We start from the raw sequence: 11,854 nt of genomic DNA on the forward strand, positions 1-11,854 counted from the left end.
TTGCCCATCTTGTACACAGGTGTATTTACACTGTAAATACTCTCTATTCCTTATTACATCAACACAACGTTGACAAGGCAGACAGACTCACTAGAGAGGAAGACCATTTTAGCTTCTAAATGCAATGGGAAGGTGGCTGTGGAAAATAAGATCTGTGCAGCTCGAAACCCAAGTCAGTAGCATTTTGAAATTTTTTTAAAACTCTACAAAATAAGGCGTAAGATTAAATTAAACCCATCGTTCAACATACAGTATTGAAAAAATATAACGCAATTATATTACAACATATTTGCTTTTGATTGAAATCAGTAATCTAGACCAAGTTATTAACCATTTCTGAAGAAGTCTTTATTTTCCTGTATTTGGCCAACTAGCTCTCAAATTGAGAAGAATCTCAACATCCTTTTGAGCTAATTTATAAACTCCAAGTTCATTTAGTGCTGCTGTTGCAGATGGTTGGTTTGGCTTTAATGTTTCATTCTCTGAAGCTGACTGTAGTACATCCTTCAGAAGCAAGGCAGAGCCAATATTGAGGTTCAGGATAATGCAGGCTTCTTTTATGCTAGAGGAGAAAGTTATATGGATTAATATGAGAAGCACCCATGAGATACACTTAAATTTTGTGTACACAGTGATTAACAAAAATACCTCCATGGACTTCTGAAAAGGATCAGCACTGAACTGAAAAGTACTGCTTCGATCAAGGCAAACAGCATACTTGTTCTCACTGTCTAAGCCTTTTCCATTACGTATGTGCATTTCTCATAAGCATCACTATTTTGCCTCCCAGTGCTTGGCCTGGCTTTTGCTGCTTAAGTTTTTCCACCAGTATTAAAAATACATAACTGAATTTACCACTTAATCTGTCTAGCCTTCCCTAACTACGTTTTTCCCCTAAGACAATTAGAAACTTCTTATTCAGTATATTTTAAGAGCACAGTTTAACAGACATTGCAAGAATGTGAACATTTTTCTCTAATTAATATCATTAGGGAGCAAACAGACACCCCGTCTTTGTCACGCTCTTTCTAGTCTAAATAGACAGCCAGCCACGTACCCATTATGCATTATTTTTCACGGTTCCTTTGTGCATCTGTTTCCTCTTATGCTGGGAATAATATGTATGTATCAATTAGCTTTATGAAGGTGATGTGCTATGTGAATATTCCAATTAAAAAATGCCAATATCTTTGTCTTCGAGTGTTCAAGACTGAATGTCATGCTCCATATTGACTTTAAAATATTAAGATTTCTGCCCCAATTAGCCTAGGAGTTTAGCACTGGACTCTTTAGAAGACTGTGGGCTATTTAAAAAAGATTAACCACAAAGAAGGTAGCTCATTATCAATGAAAGCAACTAGACTGCTATGCAAGGCAATTCTGAGCAGGAACTTAGTTTAAAGTAGTCTTTCTTCTACAATAAAGGAAGCTTATTGTGTTGTAACTATATCTGTGAGTAGTTTCTTTGGCCCCAGTTTCAGAAGTCTGTGCTACTTAGATTCCTTCCATAAGTTACTTTACCTAGACATCCTGACTGCACAAAATGCTCCAGAACACATGCCACAGTCCGTTGCTGTCTCAGTACATGCTGCAGAAACAAAACTTTCCCAGTTGTGAACATTGGAAGCATAGATGATCCACACATTTTAAGTGTGGATCAAAACTAACTGTGAAAAAATCTCAGTGATATGTAAAACACATGTATTCATCTGGACATTTACTTCTGAAATACCAACAGATCAGAAGTTTGCCTACTTACTGCTTGAAGTAGTTCTCTGGCCTCTTGCAGTAGTGTGAAAATAAAGGGAACAGATTTCTACTCATGTCAAACTGGAGTTGTGCTGCTCCTCCTTCATTGAAATGATTTGCCATAATTATCTACAAACACAAAGAGATGCATCTACCGTTTAAGCCAGTCACTGACACCTACGCTGTATTGCATAGGTAACATTCTGCTGATACCTACTTCCTGATATATGTATATATCCACTTTCTCTGCAAGCATTTGCCAGAAAATTTTGAACAGTGAGTGACAGAGCTGCTGTTCTAGTTGTAGCAAGCGGTCTCGTAGGGTCAACAACATTGGGCAAGCTGTGCTCGATAAAGACATTACTGCTTGCTCTGCTTGGGATGGTAAAGATAACCACCTGAAAGACATTATCGCACTGAAGTCATTATAATGAAATTCATTATATGTTCATATTACAACAACTGAAGTTAAAATTATCCTTTTAAAAAAAAATCTTACCCATTTACAATAATTCAGAGGGAGTTCTCTTTTCCCATTTCAAATTGAAAAGTAATCACAGTCTAATGCTATGTTTAAACTTCATTTAATATTAAACTCATGCTTTAGTTATAAATCCCTGAAAATGCCATTCAAAGAAATCCTATCTAATCTAGAAAATCATTGAGGAGTTGTATTCCTTTTATGAAGCACTTCAAATATTCTATTCAGGAGCAAACACTGAAGAAGCCCTATGAGTCTGTGAAGACAGAACAGTCACTACAGGCTGTTTTGTATCAACTCTTTAATAGTACTATGAAGAAAATACTTCTTGTCCAAACTAGAGCAATCTAGAACTCTTCCTAGGGTTTTTAAGATAATGTGCCTGCTAATTGTGGAACTACATTAGAAAACAGAGCATTAAAATAGTCTTAAAGTAAGTGTTAAGAGAATTTTCCAAAACATACTACCCTGCACCATTCCTACTCAGGAAAACAATTTTGCCTATTCACTATTCCTGCCTTTATCTACCTTAGTATTTTTAACAGGAAATAATACTGTAATATGGGAAGAGAGTAAACAGACAGAATCACCTCTCTTTTTTGTATAGCTTTGCAGCATCTTTGACCTCTCTGAAGACATGATCTACTTGACGAGTCAGCATGTCATGTTTCAGGCGTTCCAGGAGGTTAATCATTTCATCAAAGACAGAACTCTCCATCGAAGCCAGCTGCCCTAGCTGTAGTTTACTGACAGCATTACTTTCTGCACGAACCTCCAGTTCAGCCTGCTGTAGCTGCAAGAAGAACTAGAGAAACAAAACCAGATATGAATACTATGAAAAATTATCTTACCATTTGAACTTTTCATTGGTACTTTAATAGGTACGGTTCTAGAAAACACTCTCCTGACACATTTATAAACTTAAAATTTAAAGATTTTAAAAACACTTTCTTCCCCCGTAGCCCTGATTTAGTGAAAAACAAAACACGGTGGTTTAATGCTAGTGATGGAACTGATACAGATTTCAGATACAACAGCAGATAGGTAATGGGAATAGATCTAAAGAAATATAAAATGATTATGTTAAGACTGACAGTAGAATGCTTTAAAAAAAAAAAAACAACAAAGTGATTTTGACCTTTTTAATGTTTGGAAAAGCAAACTATCATCTTTAATTGTAATTTGTTTTAGAAATAATTGTTGATTAAATCAGAAATTTGCTGGGTTAACAACAGCAAGAAAACAGATCAAGTTTAAGGTGACACAGTGGTAACAACTTCTTGGTTTTGCTTTTAAGCAGATCAGACGCTTGGGTGGACGCAGCTATACAACATGAAGGCTGCTGTCCTATCAAGTCAAGATTATCCTCTGCTAGAGCCACAGTTTCCTGTGAAGACAAAAAGAATTTGGAGGCTGCCCATCTCACACACAATACCTATTTCTACACACTTCACACGTAACAGGTTTTTTGACCTTTTATACCAATAACCACAGAAAAGCTGAAATGCTACAGAACAGCCATGCTGCCACCAGGCTATTACAGAGCAAAATAACTAATTCCCAGTTATCAGCACGTGGCTTTTTTGAGCAACACCTAAACCACGTTGCAACACAGATACCTATGCTGAATCCAGTTAAGCTAACCTGCTGTGGGAATAGTTCAAGCATCACGCATAGGTCACTGCACGCACTTCAACATCAGTGCTGTTAATACTGTCTCAGAGATCTCCAAAATCAACTCGCTATTTTCTTACAATACAAAGCATGTAAAGGAGGCTACTTTTTTGTCTGTCCAGATTACTCCATTCCCCAGGCTCTCTTTGCATTTCCCTAGAAAGTTTATAATTAATGCAGCTTAGATCTCAAACCGTAATATGTCCTTATTTATACATCTTTTATTAAATCTGAATTTACACCTCATTCTATTTTTTCAGTAATTAATTCTTCTGAATACACTTAGATAGTGCTGAAAATAAAACGTTTGTTATGAAACAAACATCCAAAGTCCTCCTTTTTTTTCTTTTTTTAAAGTAAAATAATTACTTACTACATTGTCAGCCCAGTCTGCCAACACTGTTGCTATATAGTTAACAGCATTAAGGATTGCACAGTATCGGAATCCTAAGGAAGCTCTAGTCTCTTCCTTCATTACTTGAGTTAATCGTATCCTGAAATCATCAACTAACTCCTTCTGTAGGCCCAGGAACTGTAGTTTTCTGGAAGCTGTTGGAAGATTCTTATACCTGTCTGGAAAGACATTAATAAGATGTTTTTAGGTTTTCCAACACTGAATAAAAGCTTTTCAAAAAGAAACATTATAGTCATCTTACTACACAACCTTATGCCTATGAGAACATCATACAGTATTTAAAATAGCTGACATATTTTAGCAATTTCATGGACACGACTCAATGCAGAAGCTAAACACGTAAAGAAACGACATTCTTCCCCCTCCAAATGCCACTAGCATTTTGTATTCTAATACCTGAAGCAACATATGATTACACCACACCATCCAGTTTGGCCCCTAAAGCGTACTCACAGAGAGTAAGATAAAGCCATTGAATAAGCAGTTAAGTGTCTCCTGAAAATTTACTACTTCTTACGTTCTGTTCCAAGAAAGCAGATGTTACTTAATAGCTTCTAAATTGTCTCTGATTCCAAAGGAATAGTAGGATTTTTTTATTACTGCATTGTAACAAATTATACTCTCTCAAGTATGAATGAGTTTTTAATATGCTAAATATCAAATACTTTTTTAATTATTACTTTGTAAACATGTCACTAGCTCAAGATTATTCATGCTTGGGTTAGTGTCCAAAATAGAAAATGAACAGGAAAGCTTTTAATAAATTGCAAACATCACAACTTTGCAACATTATTTGGTGACTACTGCTGACAATGGATAGTTAGTAAAGAAATCTGTTAGCGGAAGGTTTTTTACTATTCATTATAAACAAGAGCAATGCCCATAGATTAATAATTACCTGTTATAACTAACAACAGAGTCATAAAAGTTTCAGCGCAGTCTGGGACTTTCATTTCATCTACATCAGTGATATCTTTGTATTGCGATATCCATGCAGCTTCTGACGAAAGCATAGAGTCCATTTTCTGAAGAGCAACTGAGATGCACAAAACTTGTAAATTGTTTAAGTTTTTAATTAAAAAAAAAACTCACATAAACCTCTCTAAAATATATAAACATAAAAGCCTTATCTCTACGAAGTTAAATTTTACATTTTCAAGTTATAAAAAATACTGATGACTGGCTTCATGCAAACCCAGCTTCAATGTATCTGCATTTGCAATGCTGTTAACAGCTATGACGAAACAGCTGATTGGGGGTTTTGTTTTGCTTAGTAGTTGGCTTGCTCCTTTCTAATATATTTCCTCTTCATTTCTCAAAAATTAATACCCTCCCCCTATTTCAATTTCAAGTCCATCCTTGTCTGCACACACATAACATTTGTCTAAAAATAAGCCTACTGGATTCCATACAGCTTAGGGTCAAGAGTCCTACAAACTACAGAAGCATTATTAGAGTCCAACCAATTTTTAGTCAAAATAATCACAGCATATAAAAATACGTACGTCTTATGTAGTAGCCCTGTCCAAGTGACTTATCCTATTTGAGAAGGCTATTCATGTAAGTATACACATACTTTCTGACTGTAGAATGTAAAGGCCAACAAAATCCACTGGAAGTCTTACATTTTTTTTCCACTGTTAGCCACCTTTGGAAACAGGATTCTTCTGACAGAATATGCATGCAACTGGGAAAGCTGCTGAGATAACCATGAACACTGTATAATTCTCTCTCAAATAGAAGTACTTCATCCACAAGGTGACAAAAGAGTGTATCATCATACAACAGGCATGGAATGTCAGCAGCCAGCTTCTCCAAAATCAGCATTACTAGAGCACGAGAGAATTCAAGCTTTTGAAAGAAAAAAAAGTGAGTAAAATGTCAGAGATAGGAAGTATTAACATCTACAAACATATACATAACATGCTACTAGACTGAGTTAAGTGTCACCGCTTAGTGAAATCAGTGGGCTTACGCAAATATCTATCAGAAGTTGACTTACATATTCCTATATATAAAACCATGAAAGCACTTACCCCAGCATTCACTGAAGATCCTGCCTTGTCCAGTATTGGCTGGATTTTGTCATCAAGGAACTTTGCATGATTTCCAATCCATATAAGTACTTGGGTTAAATACCACTCAGGCTTATTTTAATAAGAAAAGAAAATATTAAATGCATCCATATAACATTTATTCAAGTGCTACTAAGATCTTAAGACAAACTTCTAGAAGTACCAGTCTCTTCCCCTGCCTTCTCTTGATCTCAAATCACACAAGTCTTTTACTGTGTTTTACTTCGCTGTGATTTTCATAAAGGTAGTATCAGAGAAGTATTTCTGGATTTGAATTGTCTTAAATGCACCAATTATTCTGTTTCTTCTCAAGCAAAAGTTCCATTTTTTATCTTCCCCTTCTTTACTGCTTTCTCACTCATGAGGTCCTATTTTCTGCTTCATATACTTCCTCCTGTTCTTCTGTGTGGTCCTTCTTTCTTGGTACAGCAAAAAGGATGCACTCCTGAGAAAACTCTTCCCAGTAGCTCTGTTCTTACTGTCATTGTACCCAACCTCAACCTCACCTTCCCCCAGAAGTGAGGAATTTATTACTGTCTCAGTTAATACTTCAACGCCTTTAAGCTTTTTCCATTTCAACACCTGAAAATATAGGCTGTAGCTTTTGACAAATGCTTCTTTCCAATGTTAGTGCAAGTGGAAGCAGTTCCTGTCCTCTCCTCACTCCCAATAGCCAAAGAACCTTCTGTTGAACTGCACTTACATTCTCCACATTTTGTGTGTCTGTTTCTCACTTCTGTATTAATTTTCACTTGTCTACTGAACTTCATCACATTTGTTTGTCTTTTTTTTGACACTCCCTCCCCAACTTGCCAACCTCATTGTGAACTCTGAGCTTGTCCTCTGAAATACTTGTAACACCTTCCAGGTTGATATCTTTCAAATATTTTACATGGGTATTTTCTTTATTCTATTATCCAAATTATTATTAAAAAAACCAAAACAAAACAAAACACCCAACCCAAATTTCAGTAAGGCCCCATTGGAATATCTTTCTGATCTGACACTAGATTACCTGTAAACTTTTCTTTACAGGTTTTTTAGAAAAACAGTTGTTCACCTATTGCTGTTCACGAAGTTCATCTCTTAAACATTTTGCCATTTGCTTACGAAACAATTTTGTTCATGTCTAAAAAACCTCTTCCCCACTAATACCGATAACATTATTTTAAAAAGCACTGTAGTAGCAACTATCAAGACTGCAAATATATTTACATTTACCCAAGACTGTGAACACAAGCACATACACTTGTGCAACTAAACAGTTACAAAACAGCTCTCAAACTCTGCTCCTGATGTATTAGAGCAGCATTAATGCACTGAAACCTGTTCCAATGATAACTCTCAGATAAAAATCCTCAGTCTTTGAAGATAATTCATACAAGAAGTGAGTCCCTTTCCAACTGGTAAACTGGATGTCTCTTGTTGTATGTCAATTAAAAAATTTAACCCAGGAAACTAATTATATAACAGTGCCTTTAGACTAATCACATTTTATATACTAACAGCAGAATCCAACATTTTCAGTAACAAGAAGGTAGCAAAACACAACACTAAAAATCAAAGTTACAGCTTTGTACAGCCTTTGAGCTCAAGCGGTAAGGAACAGTGCAAAATGGTTTGCAAGGAGATAGAGGCAATTAATCAAAACTTCTGAAAAGATGGGAGTCAGTCTAAGATTGTAGTAACACTTTCTAAAGGATCTGGGCAAGGGAGAAATATCGCCTGGCCCAGAGAAAATGCCTTTGGAAGGGCTCCAAGTGCAATGCTGATACCTGTACACACTTAGGTAGGCACAACAAGAACTGCACAGATCTGAAGAATCTTACTTTCAGAAAGGAAATTGTTAAAGCTATACAATTTAAACATAGCAATCCATCTGTTGCTTAAAAAAGCAACTGAAAAAACAAACAAACCACTTTCTCCCATACCTTGCTTAAAACATTGGTTTGTTTATTTCCAGTGAAATGATACTTGAATCTTTTCTGAAGAGGGTTCAGCATGATCTGCATCGGAAGGATAATGGGTGGCGATGGAGGCAGAGAGTACTTTTCTGGCAACTGTTTAGGTTTGGTTAACAGTTCATCTCTATGTTCGACAGTCAAGGACCAAATTAAGTGCTGAATTCTCCCGGATTTATAAAAATTAACATTTCTTAGTTCTACTTCATTGGCTCAAGACAGTATTATGGAATCAATACAATTCCTCAAATATGAAGGATACTCAAAATATTTCAGTTTAAATCATATTTAATACAACTCAGGCTGCTAAGGATTATTTATTCAATGACAAGTCACTTAGGTCAGTTTGATTTAGGAAACATATATTAAAAAAAAGAACACAGAAAACAACCATTATCAGTACCAAACACAGGGGCTGTCCAAGAGACATACTTATTCATATTTGTTAGAGGAGGATAAAAGACTTATGAAATTAATAAATGCAATACATGATTTCCCATTTCCATGTAACTGATTTAAGTCTGCCAGACTAAAATTGTTACCAACTCAGTGCTGTGTAGAATGGCCTTGTATCTTCCTACTCCATGAAAAAAAAAAAAAAAAAAAAAAAAAAAAAAAAAAAAAAAAAAAAAAAAAAGCAACAATCACTCCAGGAAAAATTGTTCGCTTCAGCTTTAGCTGTGCTTTGTTTAATTCACAAAAAAAAGGAACAGAATGAGCAGCAGTGCCTTCTCATTAACCTCAAAGGCAGACTACTATCAATGCACAATGAAAATCTTTCTGTAGTCTCCCCTTTTTGCAAAGTCTCCTTCCAAGACATGTATCTTCAGCTTTCCCTCTTTTCCTTCTGAAATGGGACATACTAAAGTGATTAAGGCTGATTTCAAACATGGCTATGAAAAGAAAAGCATTAACTGTGTAAATAAAATATACACCATGATTTTTTATTAACAGGGGTAATCTTACTGAAGCGTATAAGGCCTGATCCTCATGAAAGCTGAGCTGTTGACCTGGAGATACAACACTGCTACTGCCAAAAAGGACAACTTTGGCACCTGGCATTTTCTAAACAAACAAAGAAAAAGATTCTAATATTAATACAAAGTAACAAATTCAAGTTAGCTCCTGCCTTTAGGGAGAACAAAATTTTACTAAAGTACACCACAACCATTTAAAAGGATACGAGGTTTGCAATTTCAGAAGCTGACAAAACAACATCTCCAAATTGCTGTATACATCAGGAGCACTGGCTGGTGCAGCGAGGCCAAATGCCTGAGACTGTGGTGGCCCCACAAATGGCCAGCGGAGCTGGGTTAGTACCTCTTCAAAATCGCTGCAACACAAAATAAGCACTTTAACACAAACTTACAGTACAACACAAAGATGAGGGAGTGACAGTGCATCTCTTACCTCGACAATTTGTCCTTAAGAATTTTATGCCAGAATTTAACAGTGGATCTCACAAAAGCAAGAAGATGAGAACAAGACGACTCCTGAAGTTTAATATCCAGTTCTGCCATGAATGCTAGAGTACTGGCTGCTTCTGGAACATTGTTGGTCATCAGATACTGCTGAATGCTATCACTATAAAATACAAGAAAAGTCAAGACCAAAAAATCATTAAAGATAACAGAGAAAAGTCATTGATATATTGAAAAATGAAGTAAAACTTTCTCAAATCTAAAATATTTTAAAGATAGGACAAACTAGGTTACCGGTCTCGGAACATATATGCAGTACTCGGAAACTTTACCTTAACTCTTCTATTCGTGAAATCCATTTAAGATAGGCCAGGTGTCGTTCAATCTCTTCTACTTGACTAATCAGTACATCGAGATCATCCATCCATGGCTGAGCCTTCAGTAAGTGGCTACTAACTGAATCAGACAGAAGAGTTTCTTCCTCTAGAAGCCGACTCAGAGACTTTTTAGAGTCTTCCGCATTCTTTAAGGCATTCTGAATTCTTTTAGGGACTTCCGATGAAACTGTAAGTACCTACATTCACAGAGAAGTATCAAGGCTGACATAAAACCCCTGCACTATGTAGAGTAGTACCATTTCAGATACTGATACATTGCTTTAATTTAGTTAAATATACTTAATCAGTCATATAGCATATTCAGAAGGGGGGGGGGGAAAGATGCTTACCTGTTCTTCTAACTGCTTTTTATTTTCAGATAGCTTATCAATAAGGTTGTCTAGCTTCCTCAGAGAATCATAGTCATTTCCAACTTCTCTTTCCACAAATTCAGAAACATAGTACGGGATATCACAGCGATCTAGATCTCTAGTGACTTCTTTCTTTCGAACAGCAACAGTTGCCATGTTTTCTTTCTCTGCAATACCATTTATACAATTTCTAATTAGTCACCACTAAGACAGCACAAACACCTACTGATCTACTGAGAACACAAAACCCCATGAAAAGCTGGGCAGTTAAATTTAAATTGCAACTTAAATAAGACATTCAAGAAATACACTGCTTTAGGTGAAATAATTTGCTGGCCTAAGTCTTAGCTGAGATATGATAAAACTTTGCTTACATATCCAACTGGTGATTTATCATACACTAATTACTGAAGACAAATACGCCTGTTAATTTCTTCCTTCCCCAACAGTATGAATTTTATTAAAAATAGTTGAATATATTATGCAGTGAAAATACTGGAGAAATATTTTTGTAAAATACAAAGGAAGATAACAACGTTCCACTTTACCTTTTCACACAGTTTAGGATGTTCCAGAGATATCAGTTGATGAATGAAGTATTACTAGCAAAGTATCCACTCAGGTCTTGCAATGATTTGTAAAGTAAAAGCATCACTGAAATATTTGTAAGAAAACCCACACAGTGTAACAGAAGAGGCACTTGCTGATCCACACATTTGGCAGCATCCAGACCTGAAATTGAGAGGATGATCATGTACAGTGAAACAAAAAAAGGCAACAGTGATGAGTGTTTGGCTAGTTCAACTCTCAACTTTTTCAACTGCTTTCAAAACAGTATTTAAAAATTAAATTTATACACTTGCACTTTATCTGCTACAAGCTTTAATTAAGCAAAAAACCCTATTAAAACAGACAACACAGAGAGTGAGAAAATGGTGCAGCTGATGAGCCAAAGCTGGAGAAGCAAGAGAGAGCCCCAGGAAGAACAAACTGGGAGACCAAGGCTGTTGCTGAAGAAAAAGTTAATAAAGAAAACAGAGTAGTAAAAAGCACCATGCTGTCTGCAGCAATGAAAACAAATAATACCACAGAAGACTACTAACCAAGTGGTGCTCTTTTCTTACTAGAGAAAAGGATCAGGGTACAGGAGGAGAGAGAGTTACAGGACACTGGGGAGCACCCTCCAACTATGGCCCCGCTCAAGCCCACAGCTCCGCGCCCACCTTCGCCAGGGGCCCAGGCCGTTTCAAGGAGCGCTGGAAGGCTCCGAGCGAGGCCCCTCGCCACCCACAGCCCAGGCTAGGAGACCAAGCAGCCCTTTCGCCGCCAG

At 36.5% G+C, this 11,854-nt stretch overlaps 1 protein-coding gene across 1 annotated transcript; it reads right to left on the reverse strand.

Annotated features, from left to right (window-relative positions):
* Positions 1 to 326: 326 nt before the first annotated feature.
* RINT1 (RAD50 interactor 1) lies at positions 327 to 10,843 on the reverse strand. The gene is made up of 13 exons (XM_009695806.1): positions 10,504 to 10,843; positions 10,109 to 10,350; positions 9,766 to 9,939; positions 9,539 to 9,688; positions 8,326 to 8,482; positions 6,356 to 6,466; positions 5,945 to 6,170; positions 5,218 to 5,355; positions 4,278 to 4,477; positions 2,821 to 3,035; positions 1,967 to 2,147; positions 1,760 to 1,878; positions 327 to 562 (listed from the first exon to the last, which is right to left on the reverse strand). Exons 1-13 carry the CDS (start codon positions 10,678 to 10,680, stop codon positions 349 to 351), a joined length of 2,304 nt encoding a protein of 767 aa, XP_009694108.1. The 5' UTR covers positions 10,681 to 10,843; the 3' UTR covers positions 327 to 348.
* Positions 10,844 to 11,854: the final 1,011 nt, after the last annotated feature.

This window comes from Cariama cristata, unplaced genomic scaffold, assembly GCF_000690535.1.
Source record: "Cariama cristata isolate BGI_N322 unplaced genomic scaffold, ASM69053v1 scaffold35712, whole genome shotgun sequence".
NCBI lineage: Eukaryota > Metazoa > Chordata > Aves > Cariamiformes > Cariamidae > Cariama > Cariama cristata.

Bases quoted from the DNA above. Each gene is read 5' to 3' on its own strand.
- RINT1 (XM_009695806.1), bottom strand. From the start codon at position 10,680: ATGGCAACTGTTGCTGTTCGAAAGAAAGAAGTCACTAGAGATCTAGAT. The intron at 4,478-5,217 runs GTAATTATTAAT...ATGTCTTTCCAG, and splicing joins TCTGTTGTTAGTTATAACAG to ACAGGTATAAGAATCTTCCA. The intron at 563-1,759 runs GTAAGTAGGCAA...TTTCTCCTCTAG, and splicing joins CCAGAGAACTACTTCAAGCA to CATAAAAGAAGCCTGCATTA.